The sequence below is a fragment of the Chlorocebus sabaeus genome, chromosome 1 (assembly GCF_047675955.1).
Source record: "Chlorocebus sabaeus isolate Y175 chromosome 1, mChlSab1.0.hap1, whole genome shotgun sequence".
Classification (NCBI taxonomy): Eukaryota; Metazoa; Chordata; class Mammalia; order Primates; family Cercopithecidae; genus Chlorocebus; species Chlorocebus sabaeus.
The window spans coordinates 10,001,156-10,021,910 of NC_132904.1; the positions used below are offsets into that span (position 1 = coordinate 10,001,156).

The 20,755-nt window shown below is 55.1% G+C and overlaps 1 protein-coding gene across 2 annotated transcripts; it reads right to left on the reverse strand.

The window, feature by feature from the left end:
* Positions 1 to 221: 221 nt before the first annotated feature.
* Positions 222 to 20,118, reverse strand: FERMT3 (FERM domain containing kindlin 3). 2 transcript variants are annotated; one of them, XM_007994258.3, is made up of 15 exons: positions 20,013 to 20,118; positions 19,309 to 19,479; positions 16,010 to 16,243; positions 15,683 to 15,802; positions 15,411 to 15,579; positions 15,108 to 15,210; positions 4,423 to 4,530; positions 4,122 to 4,256; positions 3,992 to 4,041; positions 3,766 to 3,890; positions 3,480 to 3,586; positions 3,137 to 3,370; positions 2,669 to 2,793; positions 632 to 773; positions 222 to 506 (listed from the first exon to the last, which is right to left on the reverse strand). In XM_007994258.3, exons 2-15 carry the CDS (start codon positions 19,466 to 19,468, stop codon positions 327 to 329), a joined length of 1,992 nt encoding a protein of 663 aa, XP_007992449.1. In that variant the 5' UTR covers positions 19,469 to 19,479; positions 20,013 to 20,118; the 3' UTR covers positions 222 to 326. The 2 variants fall into 2 exon arrangements, with proteins under 2 accessions (XP_007992449.1, XP_007992439.1); XM_007994248.3 differs by having other exon boundaries at positions 19,309 to 19,482; positions 20,013 to 20,115.
* Between the last annotated feature and the right edge of the window lie 637 nt (positions 20,119 to 20,755).

Genomic DNA, 20,755 nt, shown 5'->3' on the forward strand with positions numbered 1-20,755 from the left:
GAGACCATGTTTCATCATCCTGTAGCTACATCCGGTCTTCCTTGTGTGCTAGGGGACTGCAGATAGCTCAGGGGTATCAGCCTTAGCCACTCGGAAAGGGAAGGAGGTACCACAGGAGCTCAGGGATCCCCACCCCCATCCCTGGCCTGGGTGATGACAGCGTCTGGCCCTGCCAGGTCCTTGGCCTGCACAAAGTCAGTGACCGCAGGTGAAATGCCCAGCTGGGTGCCTGCCTGGAGCGGGTGTGGGGCAGTGAGCCCCTGTGGGTGTGGGCTTGGGAGTTGCCGTGACAGGTGGTGAGCAGGGCAGGGGCAGTCAGACAGCCCTCAGAAGGCCTCATGGCCCCCGGTGAGCTGCAGGAAGAGGTCTTCATCCAGCTCCTCCCCACGGGCCCGCTCCCGCGTCGACAGGAAAATGTAACCCCCGATGTACTCATGTACAATTCGGCAGCTGGCAGACACGCAGCTGAAGGCCACATTGATGTGCTCATCAAACTCGATGGCCACCTGAAGGGCAGAGAGTCAGGGAGGCAAATGGGGGTGGGATATGGGAGCAGCCCCTGCCCCACCCTGGCTGGATACAGCTCCGGCCTGGCACCTGTCCCCCATCCATACCCTGGGTCTGGACCCACCTGCCGGATGTCCCAGTTGACATTCCACTGGCGCATGTTGCTGAAACGCCAGGTCTTGACCACGTCGCCCACAGCCAAGTCGATGCGGATCAGTCGGTTGTTGGCGATGCCCAGGATCTCATCTTTCCTACTGCCCTTGAACCTGGCCCCCAGCGGGAGAGAGTAAGCCAGGGCTCCACCCCGCATGGCCCAAGCCCGCCCAGACAATGTGGCGCCACGCTGGAGAGCCAGCCCTTCCCGACTGCAGCTCGCAGCTCTGTGACGCTGAGCAAGCCATGTGGGTTCCCTCGGCCTCAAGTTTCTCATCTGGAAAATGGGGGTTAATTGATAGAATCCCCACAGCATTTAGCAGCATCAGGCAAACAGGCCATGCCTTTAAATGGTAACTGGTTTTGGTTTTTGGTATCATCCTCATCAGCTGCTGTCTCGCTCCCTTCTTTGCAGTCTTGGGAAACAACTAATCAAGAGGGGTCCACTCTCCATAATGGCATCCACCGCTATGGCCAACCCAGGCCCAGACAGTGAACTGTCCACAACAGAGCTGGGGCAAGAACTGGTTCTTCTGCTCTCCTGACCTGAACTTTGTCTGTTTTTTTTTTTTTTTTTTTTTTTTTTTGAGACAGAGTCTCGCTCTGTCACCAGGCTGGAGTACAGTGGCGCGATCTCGGCTCGCTGCAACCTCCGCCTCCCTAGTTCAAGTGATTCTCCTGTCTAAGCCTCCCTAGAAGATGGGATTACAGGTACGCGCCACCACGCCTGGCTAATTTTTGTGTTTTTAGTAGAGACAGAGTTTCACCATGTTGGTCAGGCTGGTCTCGATCTCCTGACCTCATGATCTGCCTGCCTTGGCCTCCCAAAGTGCTGGGATTACAGGGGTGAGCCACCACACTGGTTCTTTTATTTATTTATTTATCTACTTACTTACTTACTTGAGATGGAGTCTCACTCTATCGCATCCAGGCTGGAGTGCAGTGGCATGATCTTGGCTCACTGCAACCTCCGCATCCTGGGTTCAAGAGATTCTCCTGCCTCAGCCTCCCCAGTAGCTGGGATTATAGGCGCCTGCCACCACACCTGGCTAATTTTTGTATTTTTAGTAGAGACAGGGTTTCACCATGTTGGTCAGGCTGGTCTCACACTCCTGACCTCAAATTATCTGACCACCTCAGCCTCCCAAAGTGCAGGTATTACAGACGTGAGCCACCGCGCCCCGCCTATTTATTTGTTTGTTTTGTTTTGTTTGTTTGTTTGAGGCAGAGTCTCGCTCTGTCACCCCGGGTGAAGTGCAGTGGTGTAGTCTCAGTTCACTGCAACCTGTGCCTCCTGGGTTCAAGGGATTCTCCTGCCTCAGCCTCCTGAGTAGCTGGGACTACAGGTTCATGCCACCACACCCGGCTAATTTTTGTATTTTTAGTAGAGACAGGGTTTCACTATGTTGGCCAGGCTGGTCTCAAGCTCCTGACCTCATGATCCGCCCGCCTCGGCCTCCCAAAGTGCTGAGATTACAGGTGTGAGCCACCGCGCCTGGCCTGGCCTATTTATTTTTGAGATAGAGTCTCGCTTTGTCACCCAGGCTGGAGTGCAGTGGTGTGATCACAGCTTACTGCAGTCTTGACCTCCCAGGCTCAAGAGATCCTCCCACCTCAGCCTCCTGAGTAACGGGGACTACAGGTGACCACCACCGTGCCCAGCTAATTTTTTACAATTTTTTGTAGAGACAGGGGACTTTCTGTGTTGCCCAGGCTGGTGTCAAACTCCTGGGCTCCAGTGATCCTCCTATCTCGGCCTCCCAAAGTGCTGAGATTACAGACATGAGCCCCAGCACCTGGCATGAGCTTTGTCTCTTATGTTTGTTGTGGAGGGACAGCATGAGGGGCACACGTGGGGCCCTCAGTAAGGCCTGCTTACAAGGAACAAGGGAAGGGAGTCTTCGGGTTGCCTGTCCAGAACCCACTCTTGGGATGTGGGCACACAGCAGCCGGGTGGCAGGTAAGGGCAGAGACGGTGCTGGGCAGGGGGATGGGCTGGGGGCCATACCTGACCATGACATAAGAGATGCCGAAGTCAGGCAGGGACTGCCAGGCCTGGATGAAGCGCAGCTGGGCCTCTGCCAGCGACAACTGGGCCACATTCTGGTGGGCTTCCAGGATCCGTGGAGTGAGCTGCGGGACCATACTGGTGATGGGCTGCCAGGCACTATTCCCCTCTTCCAAAGTCACCAAACCCCCACCTCCCCATCAGGGTGACAGCATGTGAGCCTGGGAAGGGGCAGTGCCCACGGGCCACCAAGGTACAGATTTGCAGTGTGCCAGGCTGCAAGGTGAACATGGGCACCTGGACCGTGACTCCTCCCAGAGGGTGGGTACCAGCCGCGCAATCTCAGGGACGCAGTGGGAGAAGCCCAGTGAGCACGTAGCTTTCCTGAGGAAGGCTCTGTGGAGACCCAGGGGTCAGGGGTCTCCGGGTAAACACTATGCTCATTCCCACCCTGACTCCTCCTGGTACCTGCTTGGCCTTGAACTTTCGCTGGAAACGGGGGGCAACCAGGCCATAGGGGTTGAGGCCTTCAGCAGAGGCATCAGGGCCCTGGGGGTGGTTGCCGGGACCCCCGCCACCCGTGCGCTGCAGGCTGAGGAAGGCCAGGATGGCCTGCACCTCACTGGCGTAGCTGCTGTCAGCCATGGTGCGGCCTTTGGAGGCCAAGCGGCAGCCAGCCATCCAGCGGGCATACTGCTGCTCCTGGGCGAGAGAGGTGAGGGGGACAGTGCTAGCCAAGCTTGATGCTCCTCAGCCCCTGCCCCTGTCCCAGCTCCTGCCCAGCTCTGGCCCCTGCCCAGCCCTTACTCACATCCTGGCACCGCAGATAGATCTCACTCATGCCCTCAGGGGAGGGCACTAGGAGTTTAATGCAGAACTTCTGGCCAGAGACGTTAACATCAGGGACCACCTCACAGCCTGGAGGGAGAGAAGCGGTGGTCGGAGGTCGGGAGGGGAAGAGCCGCCTGAGGTCCTCGAGTGCATGCTAGCCCCACACCGTCACCTCAGAACAGAGAACATCTTCCCCCATCTCCAGGAGGAAACGGCCAGTGAGAGCGACAGGTGAACCCCACCAGCCCCTGGCCCTGTGCACTCACCCTTGAGGTTGAGCTGCTGAATGGGGTCCCCAGGGGCCTCATCCTGGCTCTTGTAATAGGACAGTGTAGTCTCCTTGAACACCACCCAGTGCTGGCGGTAGCCCTTCAGGGTCAGCTTCCGGGGCCTTCATGGGGTGTGGGAGTTTGTGAAAGGCCGCCTCGCCCCCTCCCTCCATACGCAGACCAACCCCTCCAGCAGGGCTGCCTACTCTGGCCCCCAACTCACCGGAAGATTCGGAGATAGTCCTTGAGCTCTGGGATAGTGGTGAGGCTGTCCTGTGGGAGGACCAGAGTCAGAGGGGCACCCGGTGCCTCACACTTGTCCCTGCCCAGCCCTTCTCCAAGCCCCTCCTCACCAGCACATCCGTGGGTGCCGACCCCTCCAGCTTCACCTCCAGATTGCTCAGGGCCGCGTCCAGGTCGTCCAGCCCTGGGTCTGTGCCAGCCGGCTCCCCCACCTCCCCGCTCTGGGATAGCTTGTTGATGTGGTACTAGGTGGTCGTGAAGCCAGGGAGGGCTGAGTCCAGCAACCTGGGCCCCTAGCAGTCCCCCCCAGGCCGGGCTTCCCTGGAGGTAGCCCCCACTCAGGACGGCCCTTCCTGCCCTGGGACTGGCCCACCTCCCAGCTGCCCTGGGGCCCCCAGGCCCGCCTGGTACCTGCAGGGCAGCAAACACCATCATCTCCTCCTCAGTGCAGTCAATCTCCTCCAGTAGCAGGTCCCACCGGGCCTGCTCATACAGCTGTGTCAGCCGCACGGGGTCTGTCTGGAGTGGTGGGAGGGGAGGCTGGGCTGGTCAGGTGCCAGCTGCCCTGGACGCCCTGCACTCAGCCCCTGCCAGCCTTGGCCTTCTGCCCTGCCCTCCTTGCTGAGGCAGATTCATTCAGTGGCTGGACATGGGCCGCAGACCTCAACCCCACCCTTACAGCCTGCCAGCCCCCTGCTGCCAGCCCCCCCCAGGCCTGCACATCTAAATCTTGGCTCAGTTGTGCAGATGTTTACTGTGTGCTGGCATGCTGCCCTGGGTGCAGGGGAGACCGAGTAAACCAATCAATAAGTCAAGTAATTCAAGGCTGCAATAAACACTATCAAGGAAACAGTTTCCACAGGGAAGCTCAAGTTCAATGGAGATGAGAGAATGGAACATGCGGAAGCAGTCAGGGAAGGCTTCCCTGAGGAGGCAACAAGCTGAGTAGAGACAGGAAGGATGACAATGGGCCACTCAAGGGAAGAGTGAAGGAAGAGGATTCCAGAGAAAAGGGACAGGGAGGGCAGAGACTCCAAGAGGGGATCCCAGTTACCCACAGAAGACCAACGTTCTCGCTAAAACCCACCCAAAATTGATAGCAAAGGTTTAGGAAGGCAAACCCAAAAGGACAAAGGAGAGGCCGGGGCGGTGGCTCTCGCCGGTAATCCCAGCGCTTTGGGAGGCCAAGGCAGGCGGATAGCTTGAGCCCAGGAATTTCAGACCAGCTTGGGCAACATGGTGAAACCCTTTCTCTACTAAAAATACAAAAAATTAGCCACGTGAGGTGGTGCGCGCCTGTAGTCCTAGGTACTCAGGAGGCTGAGGTGGGAGAATCACCTGAGCCCAAGAGGTTGAGGCTGCAGTGAGCTGTGATTGCACCATTGCACTCCAGTTTGGGGGACAGAGTGAGACCTTGTCTCCAAAAGAAAGAAAAAGAAAACAATTTGAAAGATGGAGAGCAAACTGTAGAGCTGGAGCCTCACGCCTTTTCGCTCTCCTGTCTGGTAAATCCACTAATGAGACTTGAAAATAGGCAGAAAGGCCGGGCGCGGTGGCTCAAGCCTGTAATCCCAGCACTTTGGGAGGCTGAGATGGGCGGATCACGAGGTCAGGAGATCGAGACCATCCTGGCTAACACGGTGAAACCCCGTCTCTACTAAAAAAATACAAAAAAACTAGCCGGGCGAGGTAGCGGGAGCCTGTAGTCCCAGCTACTCGGGAGGCTGAGGCAGGAGAATGGCGTAAACCCGGGAGGCGGAGCTTGCAGTGAGCCGAGATCCCACCACTGCACTCCAGCCTGGGCGACAGAGCAAGACTCCGTCTCAAAAAAAAAAAAAAGAAAAGAAAATAGGCAGAAAGTGGGCCGGGCGCGGTGGCTCAAGCCTATAATCCCAGCACTTTGGGAGGCCGAGACGGGCGGATCACGAGGTCAGGAGATCAAGACCATCCTGGCTAACACGGTGAAACCCCGTCTCTACTAAAAATACAAAAAACTAGCCGGGCGTGGTGGCGGCGCCTGTGGTCCCAGCTCCTCGGGAGGCTGAGGCAGGAGAATGGCGGGAACCCGGGAGGCGGAGCTTGCAGTGAGCTGAGATCCGGCCACTGCACTCCAGCCTGGGCGACACAGCGAGACTCCGTCTCAAAAAAAAAAAAAAAAAAAAAAGAAAGAAAATAGGCAGAAAGCAAGCAACAAAAAGAACAGAGATCTGAACAGAGGCATCCAGTTTGCATGGCGGACCCCTGGCAGACTCTGATGCGGATCCTCTGAGTGAGATGCAAGGGCGAGCTGGAGAAAGGACTGGACAAAGTCCATGAAAAAAAGCAGGCCCCTCCCCAGCTCCGTGCAGCCAAGTGATGGCAAGCAGGCGCCTGGCAGAAGCTGGGGCCCCCTCTCTGGAGATGCTGAACCAGATGCATCCTTGCATTTGGTACCCCAGACACAGCTGGATGGGGTGGGGGTTGCACTAGGCTGAAAACAGACCTTTTTTGTTTTTTGGTTTTTTTTTAGATGGAGTTTTGCTCTTGTTGCCCAGGCTGGAATACAATGGCACGATTTTGGCTCACCAGAACTTCTGCCTCTCGGGTTCAGGCGATTCTCCTGCCTCAGCCTCCCGAATAGCTGGGATTACAGGCATGCGCCTCCATACCCAGCTAATTTTGTATTTTTAGTAGAGACAGAGTTTCTCCATGTTGGTCAGGCTAGTCTCGAATTCCCAACCTCAGGTGATCCACCTGCCTTGGCCTCCCAAAATGCTGGGATTACAGGTGTGAGCCACCGTGCCTGGCAAAAACACAAATTCAAAGAAAGCTGGCATTCAGATGAGTGGGACACCCACACCTTTTCCCACTTGTCACCCAAGACATTGGCAGGGAGCCTTCTATCTCCACTTGAAAGATCAGTGGGATTGCCACTGAGAGGCTGAGCCACCAGAGAAATGCCCGACAAAGAATGGCAGCCCAGTCCCATCGCCTCCAGGGGGCCACCAAGATGCCAAGCCCTACTCACACACTCGGGTCTCCAATTAGTTTCTTTCTTTCTTTTTCTTTTTTTTTTTTTTTTTTTTTTTTGAGAGGGAGTCTCGCTCTGTCACCCAGGCTGGAGTGCAGTGGCCGGATCTCAGCTCACTGCAAGCTCCGTCTCCCAGGTTCACGCCATTCTCCTGCCTCAGCCTCCCGAGTAGCTGGGACTACAGGCGCCCGCCACCTCGCCCGGCTAGTTTTTTGTATTTTTTAGTAGAGATGGGGTTTCACCGTGTTAGCCAGGATGGTCTCGATCTCCTGACCTCGTGATCCACCCATCTCGGCCTCCCAAAGTGCTGGGATTACAGGCTTGAGCCACCGCGCCCGGCCTCCAATTAGTTTCTTAGAGCTTCACTTTTAAATATGAATAGACAGGCATGGACTACCCACATTTAAGGGAAGCTTCAAGAATGAACCATAGAGGCCGGGCGCGGTGGCTCAAGCCTGTAATCCCAGCACTTTGGGAGGCCGAGACGGGCGGATCACGAGGTCAGGAGATCGAGACCATCCTGGCTAACACGGTGAAACCCCGTCTCTACTAAAAAGTACAAAAAACTAGCCGGGCGAGGTGGCGGGCGCCTGTAGTCCCAGCTACTCGGGAGGCTGAGGCAGGAGAATGGCGTAAACCCGGGAGGAGGAGCTTGCGGTGAGCAGACATCCGGCCACTGCACTCCAGCCTGGGTGACAGAGCCAGACTCCGTCTCAAAAAAAAAAAAAAAAAAAAAAAAAAAAAGAATGAACCATAGAGACCAAGAAAACAAGAATAAAACAGCTTGGAGGAAATGAAGGCCAGGCAGGGCGCACAAGAGAACTTCAAATGCAACTCAAAATCCTTATAGAGTACAAAAATTAGCTGGGCATGGTGGCACGCGCCTGTAGGCTCAGCTACTCAGGAGGCTGAGGCAAGAGAATCGCTTGAACCTGGGAGGTGGAGGTTGTAGTGAGCCAAGATCGTGCCACTGCACTCCAGTCTGGCAACAGAGTAAGACTTCATCTCAAAAAATAAAAAAATAAAAAATCCTTATAGAGTCTGAGCCTGGTGGCTCGTGCTTGTAATCCCAGCACTTCGGGAGGCTGAGGCGGGCAGATCACGAGGTCAGGAGTTTAAGAGCAGCCTGGCCAACATGGTGAAACCCTGTCTCTACTAAAAATACAAAAATAATTAGGCCAGGTATCATGGTGCATGCCTGTAATCGCAGCTGCTCAGAAGGCTGAGGCAGGAGAATGGCTTGAACCCAGCGGGCAAAGGTTGCAGTGAGCCGAGATCGTGCCATTGCACTCCAGCCTGGGTGACAGAAGAAGACTCTATCTCAAAAAAAAAATCCTTACAGAGCTAAAGCACTGCACTCATAAAACAAGACCAGAATATTCTTTTTTTAAAGGAATGTTAACTGGGTGCAGTGATTCACGCCTGTAATCCTAGCACTTTGGGAGGCTGAGGCGGGCAGATCATTTGAGGTCAGGAGTGTGAGATCAGCCTGACCAACATGGTGAGGTTTCACACCGTCTCTACTAAAAATACAAAAAATTAGCCGGGTGTGGTGGCAGGCGCCTATAATCCCAGCTACTCGGGAGACTGAGGCAGGAGAATCTCTTGAACCCAGGATGCGGAGGTTGCAGTGAGCCAAGATCGTGCCACTGTACTCCAGCCTGGGAGCGACAGAGTGAGACTGTGTCTCAAAAAAAAAATCCCAACTTCTCAGGAAGCCGAAGCGGGAGGATCACTTGAGACCCAATCTCGGCAATGTAGCAAAACTCCATCTCTAAAATATTTTTAAAGAATTAGCCAGGCTTGTGGCACATGCCTGTAGTCCCAACTACTCAGAAAGCTAAGGCAGGAAGATCGCTTGAGCCCAGGAGTTCAAGGTTGCAGTGAGCTATGATCGCACCACTGCACTCTAGTCTGGGTGACAGAGCGAGACCCCATCTCTAAAAATAAAAAAAGAAAGATAAAAGTATAAATTTGGTTCTATTAAAATTAAGAGCGCTGTTTATCAAAAGAAACCATTCAGACAATTAAAAGGCAAAGCACAGAGGGGGAAAATATATTCACAATGTATTTATCTGGCAAAGTGCTCATATCCAGAATATATAAAGAACTCCTACAAATCAATAAGAAAAAGACAAATGACTCAATATGACAATTGTCAAAATATTCAAGCAGAAACCTCACAAAGCAGCATATCCAGATGGCTAATAGCCATATGAAAAGGGACTCAACTTTATTAGTCATCAGGGAAATGTAAATTAAAGCCACATGGAAAGCAGATCAGTGGTGGTTGGGGGTTAGTGTGGGAGGAGGAATGACTGCAAATGGGCATTGTGCCGTCAGTGCTTGTCTGGGGCAGTGGAAATGTTTTAAGACTGGATTGTGGTGATGGTTGCACAACCATACACGTTTGTTACAAATAAGCTGATCCAGGCATGGTGGCTCATGCCTGTAATCCCAGCACTTTGGGAGGCCAACGTGGGTGGATCACAAGGTCACGAGTTCAAGACCAGCCTGGCCAAAACGGTGAAATCCGGTCTCTACTAAAAATACAAAAATTAGCCGGGTGTGGTAGCACATGCCTGTAGTCCCAGCTACTCGGGAGGCTGAGGCAGGATAATTGCTTGAACTTGGGAGGCAGAGGTTGTAGGGAGCCAAGACCGCACCATTGCATTCCAGCTTGGGCAACAGAGTGAGACTCCGTCTCAAAAATAAATAAATAAATAAATAAATAAGCTGAATGGTTACAATGGGTGATTTATTTATTTTTTTTTTTAGATGGAGTCTCGTTCTGTCACCCAGGCTGGAGTGTAGTGGCATGATCTCAGCTCACTGCAACCACCACTCTTTAGGTTCAAGCAATTCTCCCGCCTCAGCCTCCCAAGTAGCTGGGATTATAGGCGCTTACTACCACGCCTGGCTAATTTTTGTATTTTTAGTAGAGACAGGATTTCACCATGTTGGCCAGGCTGGTCTCAAACTCCTGACCTCAGGTGATCCGCCCACCTCGGCCTCCCAAAGTGCTGGGATTACAGGTGTGAGCCACCGCGCCCAGCCTTCAGTGGGTGATTTTTATGATATGTACGTTCTACCTCAATGAAACTGTTTAAACAAAATTATATGAGATACCATTACATACCTATCTGAATGTCTTCTACAATGGAAAAATAGAAAATACCAAGCACTGGTGAGTTGTGGAGCAACTGAAATGCACATCCACTCTTGGTGGGAGTGTAAATTGGTACAATCACTTAGTTGTTTGTTTGTTTTGAGACAGAGTCTCACTCTGTCACCAGGCTGTAGTACAGTGGCTTAATCTTGGGACCTCAGCTCACTACAGTCTCCAGCTCCCAGGTAGAAGCGATTCTCATGCCTCAGCCTCCTGAGTAGCCGGGATTACAAGGCATGTGCCACCATGCCCAGCTAGTTTTTTCTATTTTTAGTAGAGACGGGGTTTCACAGTGTTGGCCAGGCTGGTCTCAAACTCCTGGCCTCAAGTGATCCGCCCACCTCAGACTCCCAAAGTTATGGGATTACAGGTGTGAGTGCCGCACCTGGCCTGGTGCACTTCAAAAAGCTGTTTAATGGTATCTACCACAGTTCAACTCATGCATCTCCTATACCACAGGGTATAAACATGTTCACCGAGATACATAGCTTGAAATGTTCATAGCATCTCTATTCATAACAGCCCTAATCTGGAAATTGTACAATGTCCATCGACAGTAAAATGGATAAATTAATTGTGGTATTTGACATAATGAAACGTTATACAACGATGAGAATTTAAGATGATGATATATGCAATATGGATGAATCATACAAACGTAATGCTGAAAGAAGCCAGGTGCAAAGAGTACAGACTGTGTGACTCCATGATGTAAATTTCACAGACAGAACCAATCTAAGATGTTAGAAGCAAAGTTAGTGGTTACTTCCTGTGGGAACTATTGCCTAGAAGGAGTGTAAGGGGGCTTCTGGGCCCAGTAAAATTCTGTTGCTTGATACGTAAATTATATTTGTGCATTTTTCTTTTTTTTTCTTTTTTTTTTTTTGAGATAGAGTCTCGCTCTGTTGCCCAGGCTGGAGTGTAGTGGTGCGATCTCGGCTCACTGCAAGCTCCACCTCCCGGGTTCACACCATTCTCCTGCCTCAGTCTCCCAAGTAACTGGGACTACAGGTGCCCACCCCCATACCCGGCTAACTTTTTGTAGTTTTAGTAGAGATGGGGTTTCACCGTGTTAGCCAGGATGGTCTCGATCTCCTGACCTCGTGATCCTCCCGCCTCAGCCTCCCAAAGTGCTGGGATTACAGGCATGAGCCACCGATTTGTGCATTATTCTAAATGTATGTTACACTTAAAAAGAAAGCGCGGCTGGACGCGGTGGCTCATGCCTGTAATCCCAGCACTTTGGGAGGCTGAGGCGGGCAGATCACGAGGTCAGGAGATTGAGACCATCCTGGTGAACATGGTGAAACCCCATCTCTACTAAAAAGACAAAAAAATTAGCCAGGTGTGGTGGCGGGCGCCTGTAGTCCCAGCTGCTCCGGAGGCTGAGGCAGGAGAATGGTGTGAACTCGGGAGGTGAGGAGGAGCTTGCAGTGAGCCGAGATCGTGCCACTGCACTCCAGCCTGGGCAACAGAGCAAGACTCTGTCTCAAAAAAAAAAAGAAAAGAAAAAGAAAGAAAACGCTATGGCCAGGCGTGATGGCTTATGCCTGTAATCCCAGCACTATGGGAGGCCAAAGCAGGGGGATCACCTGAGGTCAGGAGTTCGAGACCAGCTTGGCCAACACAGTGAAACCCCATCTCTACTCAAAATGCAAAAAGAAATTAGCTGGGCATGGTGGCGGCAGGCATCTGTAATCCCAGCTATGTGGGAGGCTGAGGCAGGAGAATCACTTAAACCCAGGAGGTGGAGGTTGCGGTAAGCCGAGATCGTGCCATTGCTCGCCAGCCTGGGCAACAAGAATGAAACTCCCTCTCAAAAAACAACAACAACAACAAAAAGTCCTATAAAGGAACACTCAAAAAACAAGACCTCTTGGAACTTAAAAACATAGTTACAGAAATTAAAAATTCAATAGGTGTTTTAGAGGATAAGTTGAGGAGGTCTCCAGAGAGTAGAACATGGAAAGAAAAAGAACCGAAAAATAAGAAAGAAAAGAAAAGTTTCGGCCGTGTGTGGTGGCTCACGCCTGTAATCCCAGCACTTTGGGAGGTTGAGGTGGGTGGATCACCTGAGGTCAGGAGCTCGAGATCAGCCTGGCTAACATGGTGAAATCCCGTCTCTACTAAAAATACACAAAATTAGCCAGGCATGGTGGTGGGCTCCTGTAATCCCAGCTACTAGGGAGGCTGAGGCAGGAGAATTGCTTCAATCTGGGAGGCGGAGGTTGCAGTGAGCCAAGATCACACCATTGCACTCTATCCTGGGCAACAAGAGCGAGACTCCACCTCAACAACAAAAATAAATAAATAAATAAAATTAGCTGGGCGTGGTGGCGTGTGCCTGCAATCCCAGCTACTTGGGAGGCTGAAGCAGGAGATTGCTTGAACCCAGGAGGCGGAGGTTGCACTGAGCTGAGATCGTGCCATTGTACTCCAGCCTGGGCAACAAGAGTAAAACTTGTCTCAAAAAAAAAAAAAAGAAAAGAAAAGAAAAAGGCAATTATGAACTTCAAAAACATTTGAGCAAAAAGGAAAAAATAATCATAGTTACTCTGTGGCTTAACTAGGAACACTATTTATATATGTTACTATTTACAGCCATATTACATTGTTTTAACCAAAGACTATAGATACTACTCACTTAGAAAGATGCAAGGAAATGTGTGTATTGTGTGGGCAGGGAAGAGAATGTAAGACGGTGAAACCTTCTCGCAAAGTCAATAGATAATGTGTGAAATGGCAAAACAAAGAGGTGGAAATATGTCATAGAGAGGAAAACACTAGAATAAAAAGGCACAGCCTGCCCGACGCAGTGGCTCACGCCTGTAATCCCAGCTACTCGGGAGGCTGAGGCAGGGGAATCGCTTGAACCCAGGAGGTGGAGGTTATGGTGATCTGAGATCACGTGATTGCACTCCAGCCTGGGCAACAAGAGCAAAACTCTGTCTCAAAAAAAATAAAATTAGGCCAGGCGCAGTGGCTCACTCCTATAACCCCAGAACTTTGGGAGGCCGAGGCGGGTGGATCACTTGAGGTCAGGAGTTTGAGACCAGCCTGACCAATATGGTGAAACTCCATCTCTACTAAAAAAATACAAACATGGCCGGGCGCGGTGGCTCAAGCCTGTAATCCCAGCGCTTTGGGAGGCCGAGACGGGTGGATCACGAGGTCAGGAGATCAAGACCATCCTGGCTAACCCGGTGAAACCCCGTCTCTAGTAAAAAATACAAAAAAATAGCCGGGCGAGGTGGCGAGCGTCTGTAGTCCCAGCTACTCGGGAGGCTGAGGCAGGAGAATGGCGTAAACCCAGGAGGCGGAGCTTGCAGTGAGCTGAGATCCGGCCACTGCACTCCAGCCTGGGCGACAGAGCGAGACTCCGTCTCAAAAAAAAAAAAAAAAAAAAAAAATACAAACATTAGCCAGGCGTGGTGGTGGGCGTCCACCTGTAATCCCAGCTACTCAGGAGGCTGAGACAGGAGAATTGCTTGAACCCAGGAGGAGGAGGTTGCAGTGAGCCGAGATTGTGCCACTGCACTCTAGCCTGGGCAACAGAGCAAGACTCCATCTCAAAAAAAAAAGCAAAAGAAAAAAAAGCCAGGTATAGTACATGCCTATAGTCCCAGCTACTCAAGGAGCCGAGGCTGAAGGATCACATGAGCTGGGAGGTCCAGGCTGCAGTTAGCTGGGATCACACTACTGCCCTCCAGTCTGGGCAGGCTACAGAGCAAGACTCTGTCTCATAAAATAAAAATAAAAAAATATATAAATAAATAAAGCTTAGGGGAGAGCCATCTGAGCTGGAGATATCAACTGGGAGAGAGTGTGGAGATGGTATTGAAATCCACAAGACTGGAGATGACTGAGAGAGGGAGGGGAGAGAGCAGAGGCTCAGGGTGGAGCCTGGGCAGAACCTGGGGCTCACCAACACCGAGGGGCCGTGGACAGGAGGAGGGAGAGTCACAGAGCCTGGCAGAGTGGCTTGGGGAGAGTCCACCCCCCAAGCAAGTGGACAGGAGGCTTCACGAGGAAGATATTCCGGAGGAGTGGTTGGGGTGGTGTCTATGTCACAAGTAAGTGGTCAAGTAAGAAGCAAGTAGGACATGGCCAGGGGACAGACAGCCTGGAGGCGTGGCCACCTCAGCAGATGCGCTTCTCACGTGTGGATGGTGACAAAAGATACAGAATAGCTGTGGCCAAGGAGTGAGAGGAAGTCGAACAGCACCCAGAGAAAACTTGGAAGCAAGAAGTGGGATTCTGCGGCGCAAGTGTTCAAACAACTACGATGTTTTGCAGAGAAGGGGGGCAGAGAGGCGGGGCCTATGGGTAGAAAGAGCAAACTGTGGGCTTCTGGGAAGTTTTTGAGATGCGCATGAAGCACATTGCATGGAGCACTTTGCATGGAGCGTTTTGCCTGGAGCATGTTGGTTGCCAATGGAGGAAAGGAGGAAGAGTGGACAGGGCACAGAGGGGCCACCCTGCAAAGCTTCCTTCCTCACCCACCCCAGGTCCTGCAGTCCCAAATGCTGCCGCCTCCAGGAAGCCTTCCCAGAGCTCCCAGGCCTGGGCCTCTCCCACCTGAGCCCCAGACTTCTCAGGGGCACCCCCACACACACTGTCTACGAGGATCTGTGGTTCTTAGCTTGCTCCTTGATGGCTCCCTGGGAAACAGGCACTAAGACTTATTGGTCTCCATCTGCTTCAGCATCTGCCCGGGGCCCAGGATCTGGCCCGATGCTGAGGTGCGTAGATGAGTTTCAGTGCGTGTTTGTGGGGTCAGTAAACAAAGGTGTGGATGGACAAACAAGCAGAAGGACAGGCCACTACAAGTCACTAACATCCCAGAGCCCATACCCCAGGCCCTAGGTCTCCATGTCTCATGGACTTGAGGCCTGCTTTCTCCCTGCCCCGGCCCACCTTGGGATCCAAATCGAAGAAGCTGTAGTACTTGAAGCGCAGCCAGAGTACGTCCCCGGCCTTGATGCCCTGCTGCATGAGACACCGCGACGAGTCCAGCCACCTGGGCCGCAGCAGAGGCAGCAGTCAGGGCTGCGCCAGGTACGGCCCTGGGGTGGGGAGGGGGCTGGGCTGGGGGGACAAGCACATACAGAGAAAAGGCCTGGAAACGAAGTGTGGATTTGGGGCGGGCACAGACATGGGACAGGGGGTGGATCCTGGGTGGGGGAGCCCCGACACAGGGGGCGTGGCTCCTGGGCCCACCTGCTGTGGAGCTGGGTCTTGTCTGACAGGGAGCTGGGCCGTGGCAGACGCTGGAGCAGGAGGGGGTCAGGTGGCGGCTGGGGCCGGCTCAGCATGTGGTAGCAGGCCTCCGTCTGGGCGCTGTCCGAGAAGTGAGCTGGCATTCCCCGGAACAGTGCAGGCGCCACGCCTGGAGTGCAGGTTGGGGGTCAACCAGGCCTGTCCCCCAGGGTTGGGACTCACAGGCCAGCCCCTTCCCCTATCCCCCCAGGCCCACCCCTACCTGCACTCACCCCCAGCCAGGACGACCTTGCTCAAGTCATAGAGTTCTTCCTCTGGCTCCTTCTCTTTCTTCTTCTTCTCCTTCTTCTCAGGAGCCCGGAGCAGGGACAGCTCCTCGGGGTGCCGGATGCCTGAGGGGAGCTGGGGTCTCAGCGAGAGGAGGTCCTGCTGCAACTTCCCCACCTTGCCCATGGGCGCTTGGGGCGGGTCACAGCCCTGCAGGCAGGGTGGCAACCCAGACAGCAAGGACAGCATCACCAGAGCTGGGCCTGGAAACGGGGGTACCTGCCTCTTTGCATCACCCTCATGGGCCAGGGAGAATCAGCTGGGCAACTCACTGAGGAGGCGGCAGATGGCAGCCACGGCCTGGAAGAGGGGCTGGGAGAAGCTGGCGCGGAGGCGCAGTGCACGGCGGTTGGGCAGCCGAAGGATGACGGGCCGGTGCTGGGGCCCGAAGAAGAGGCGTGCGTCGGCCAGGATCCCGTACTTGTCCAGTGTCCAGTGGGTCTGCAGCAGCCACTGCCTCTTCTGTTCCCACCAAATGGCGTGGTCTGACCAGTCCTGCTTGCGGTCTGTGGGGCACGGGGGCACATCCGGGTCCAGCCTTCCTCCCTGCTGCCCCCAACACTCAGCACAACCCCAGGATTCAGAAGCCTGGGGTGACCATTCCCCTGTCCTGCCTAAGCCAAGAGTGGGGCAGCCTGGGCGGGCCTGGGGTCTACCCCATGGTAACAGCAGCAGAGCTCTCTGCAGGCAGCCCCCCGATGGGCCTTCTAGGCTTGGCTTGTATATCGCTTCCCAGGGGAGCTCTCCAACCCAGAATCTGGGTGCCCCAATCTTAGCACCCCATCTCTTACATTCCAGCCCACTGGGCTCCCTCCACATGACGCCCCCCCCCCGTCCTCCCGTAATCTACGGTTTGATGGCCTCTGTGTTGCATTCTGGGGAGCTCCCAGAGGCACAGATTACATCCGTCTCACTGCTGTGTATCCTCAGGGCCCGGACCTGTGCCTGGCCCGGAGCAGTGGGCACTCAATATTTATAGGTATTAGCTGTGTGACCTTGGACAAGCCACTTAACCTCACGGGGCCTCAGTTTCCCTGTCTGTGAGATATAATAACCACCTTACAAACTGGGACGTGGAACAATGCCTCCCACGTGGTAGGCGCAGAGTTTGTGGCAAACTCGTGCGCGCACACGACGATCCATGAGTGGGCATTGAAGTAGAGATGTGCGTCTGTCCCTTGTCAGCCAGCTGGGAACTGGAGACACAGTAATGGAAGGCACAGGTCTCCCGGCCGCCTCCCTCCAGGAGCATGAACAGGCAGGAGGAAGCGTAGAAAAAAGGCTGCCGGAAAGCTGCTCTGGGTGCACAGCCCTTGAGAGTTTGTGAAGCCCTGTTTCCTGAGTGCCTCCCAGGTCCTCCCAGTGAGTTTTCTGATTCCCACTGCATCCCACCCGCCTCAGCCAGCCCCCAACTCCACTGCTACACACGCCGGGCATCACCACTGCTGCCAAACCAAGAGAAGTGCCCGTTCTCCTGTGCCTCCCCTCCCAGGCTGGGCCCTTCCCTCCTGGGTGCCCCAGCGGGGCCCTGGCTTTGTGCCACTGCTTCCCCTTCTCTTGGCTCCTTGCTCTTCTCCTGTCCTCTCTGGCCCCTCTCCTGACCTGCCCTTTACCTTGTCCTTTCCCCAGGTTCGGCCTGGGATCCTCTTCTCCCACCTTGGCCATGTCCCCTTACTGGGTCTCCCTATTCTGTGGCTTCAGTTGCCACTTTCTGCCACAGCCCCATGCGTGGTCCTCAGCCCAGACCCCGCCCTGGGCCCCCAGCCAGAAACCCATGTGCTGCCGGCTGAGGGGACTGTCCACCGCCTTCCTCCCTTCCAGAACCCTTTGTTCCCCTGGCCAAGCGGCTGACACTGGGACTGTAAGCACCACGACTCCTGGTCCTGGCTTTTGGTGCCCAGCTCAGACTCGCTGTGCACAGAGGCGCGCTCTCCTCTCCAGCTCCCCGCGCCACCTCTCAGGGTTGGGGGATGCGGACTCATGCCAGAGGCCCAGGCATCCTCCCTTTCTCAGATTCTAGCCACCACATGTGATCAATGCCAATCCCACCTCCAAAATCCACCCTCCTTTCCGTCCTCCCTGCCCGGCCTTAGGAGGCCCTAGTGTCTCTCACCAGGACCACAGCCTCCTCAGGGCCCCACAGCCTCCAGCCCTTCGCCTTGCTGCTGACCTTAGCAGGACAGCCTCCTGCTGAGAACCCTTCGGTGGCCACCTTCCCCTCCAGAAGAAAGTCTAGACCCCTTCTGGAGGCCTTCAGGGCCGTGCAGAGCTGGCCAGGCACCATCCAGCCTCATTTCTGGTCACACTCCGGCATCCTCGCTGGCCGAGAGCCCTAATTCACAGCCCTCCGAGTCCCAGAGCCACCACCTTGCTCCTCCCTGCTGAGGCCACCTCCCAGGACTTCTCCTGGGGTTATCCCCATTCTGGGCTCGAAGCAGCCCCCTCCTCGAGCCCCAGGCCCCCATAATAGCTCCCTCTGTGCGGCAGCCGGCACGCAGCCTCCACGGGTGCGTCTCACCCGCTGCTCCAGGAGGCCAGGGACTGGCCCGGGGTGGCCAGGCTGAGCCTCAGTCGATAGAGCTGATGTGCTTAGGAGTGACAGTATCCCTACCACAGGGAACAAAGAGCTAAAAGGACTTGCCCTGGGGTGCCCAGCAGTGGGTAGCGCAGCGGAGTCTGTCTGACTCCAGGTTAAGGCCTCCTGTGTTACCCTCGTGCCATGCCCTGGGGCCACCCAGATCTTCACCACCCTGTCTCTGTTCCTCACTTCTACTCTCACAGCTGCTCTGGGCCCTGCCCCTGGCAGCTCCCCTCGTGGCCTCAGCCTTGTGGCTGGGCTACTCTGGGCCCTATCCTCTCCATAGTTGGACTGACCTCCTCCTGGGCTGCATGTGGTAGCCTGGCGGGGTCTGAGGAAGCCTCCCCGCCATCACCCACCCCCCTCCCACTGGCAGCCCAGGCCCAGGCTCTTGGCCGGGACTGTGGTGGGCCTGCCTTCCGGCTCTGCCTATCGGGGTATTCCTGCTGCCCTCTCAGGAAGGGGTAGCCCCCACCGCTGGCATGGAAGGAAGATGAGGAGCCCCTGTGTCACTGGCCCCGTGGCCCTCCATGACTGATGCCACAGGCCGCTCTGCTGTAACTTCCTGTGGGGGCAGGGCCTTCCCACCCAGGCTGGGCCTGTCACCAGTCTGCTGAGAACTTCCGCCAAGCGTAGGGAGTGTGGGGGCAGGCCCTTAGGTCACCTAGACCCCCTCAGACCTCAGCAATGTGACTTTGGCCTTGGCCCAGGCCAGACCACACCTTCCGCTCCTGTTGGTGGCTGAATGGGGGATCGTGGCTGGGTCTGATCTTTAGCAGACCAGCTGGAGCAGGAGGGAGGGAGGGAAGAGGGTAGGAGGGAGAGGAAGTTGGGGAAATGTCTTTTTTGGAACCAAATGATTAAGCTAATGCCTGAGTCACCGTGACACCATTATCTCGAGCTGAGCAGCAGGGATGGCCCGGAAGTGTCCGGAGACACCCGTGGTGGCCACCCGTGGTACTGAGTTCAGCAGGCGGGCGGCGGGACACTCACTGATCTGCTCCACAATCTTCAGGAGCACCCCGCCGATGTGCGACTCCCCAGTGACCCGCAGGGTGACCGACTCGGCCTCCGGGTCCTCCTCTCCCACAAACACCCGCAGCTCCCATGATGAGTCGATGTAGTCCCCGGAGGCTGTCTTCATCCCCGCCATGGCTGCGACTGCTGCTACAGAGAGTGGGGAAGGAGGCAAGGTGGGCAGGCCCTGGTAGGCTCCTGGGTTTGGGCAGAAGAGTTCTGTGGTGCCCTGGACACACCCAGGGGAAAGCCGTTCATGAAGGAGAGCAGGAGCGAGCCCCCAGGCCAGTATGCCCGTGGTACCCTCAAACCGTCTCACCAGCACTGGCGCTTGAGCTGCGAGGGCCCTCAGAGACCATTTAGTTCAACCTGCTCCCATCCTACAGACAGGCAGACTGAGGTCGGGTAAGAAGGGGCTCACTCAGGACCACCCTGCTCGATGCCAGCCCACAGCTCACCCCCAGACCCTCGGGGCAGCTGCCCACTCTGGCCATGGCTTTGTACCCAGGCCAGGAAATAATTCCGATCCTGGCCCACAACTCAATGCCAACATCACAAACCAGCCAAAGCCTCCCGGGGGAGGTGGAAAGTTCAGGCTGCCACATGGCGAGAGGCAGGCTGGGCAGAGGCTGCAGGAGAAGGAAGAGAAGGGCCGTGGTCCCAGTGAGGCCCGAGCTTACCTTTCCTGGCAAGGGCTGGGGGCTGCAGGTGGGCCTCAGGCTACACCCCTGAGGGCTGTGGGCTTCCTGCCCTCCTTTCTCTTTGGAGCTTCCTTCAGGGCAGCCCTTGCCTGTGCCTTATCACGAGCAGGGCGGGCTCAGCCCCTCCCCAGGGCGGGCTGGCGCTGGGTGCAGGAAGCACGCTGCCAGCCCGCAGAGGGTTCCAGGGGCCCCCACCTTTGTCCCCAGAGAGCACAGGAAGCTAGGGAGAGCCGGCTGAGCGACTCAACACCGTCAAAAACGCCCCCTGCCTCATTTGGAGGGAAGCTCAGTGCAAACTCAACAAGTCCCCCGACTGTTTGTGTTCAGGGCTAGGTCCGCCTTTGTGGGAAGCGTCTCCCATCCCCAGCCTGTCACATGAGGTGGGGACCTTGGGCTTTGAAACATCACTGGGCTGCCGGAGGGAGAGCTCAGGAGTTGACAGAGTGTATCCAGGTTATTTGGGACTCACAGGTCAAATCGGCTCCAGTCTGGCTGTCCCTATCAACCAAAGATCCCTCAAGGCCCCAGAGGGAAACAAGTCCATTTTGCAGTTTTTCCTAGCTCCGCATAGGGCTACTTTCAAACTCATGAACTCAGACCTGCCAGGCGAATGAGTGGAACAGAACTTGGACCTGACGATTCACAACCTCCCAGGCCCTCAGGTCCCCCAGCTCCAAACACACCTCCACTGTGCTCCACTTGGACGTGCCTCCCTGAGTCCC

Coding starts and splice junctions, on each gene's coding strand:
- FERMT3 (XM_007994258.3), bottom strand. CDS start 19,468: ATGGCGGGGATGAAGACAGCCTCCGGGGACTACATCGACTCATCATGG. Junction 15,803..16,009: donor TGCCATCTGCCGCCTCCTCA/GTGAGTTGCCCA, acceptor AGCTCCCCTCAG/GCATCCGGCACCCCGAGGAG. Junction 2,794..3,136: donor GAAAGTTCAAGGCCAAGCAG/GTACCAGGAGGA, acceptor ATGGTCCCGCAG/CTCACTCCACGGATCCTGGA.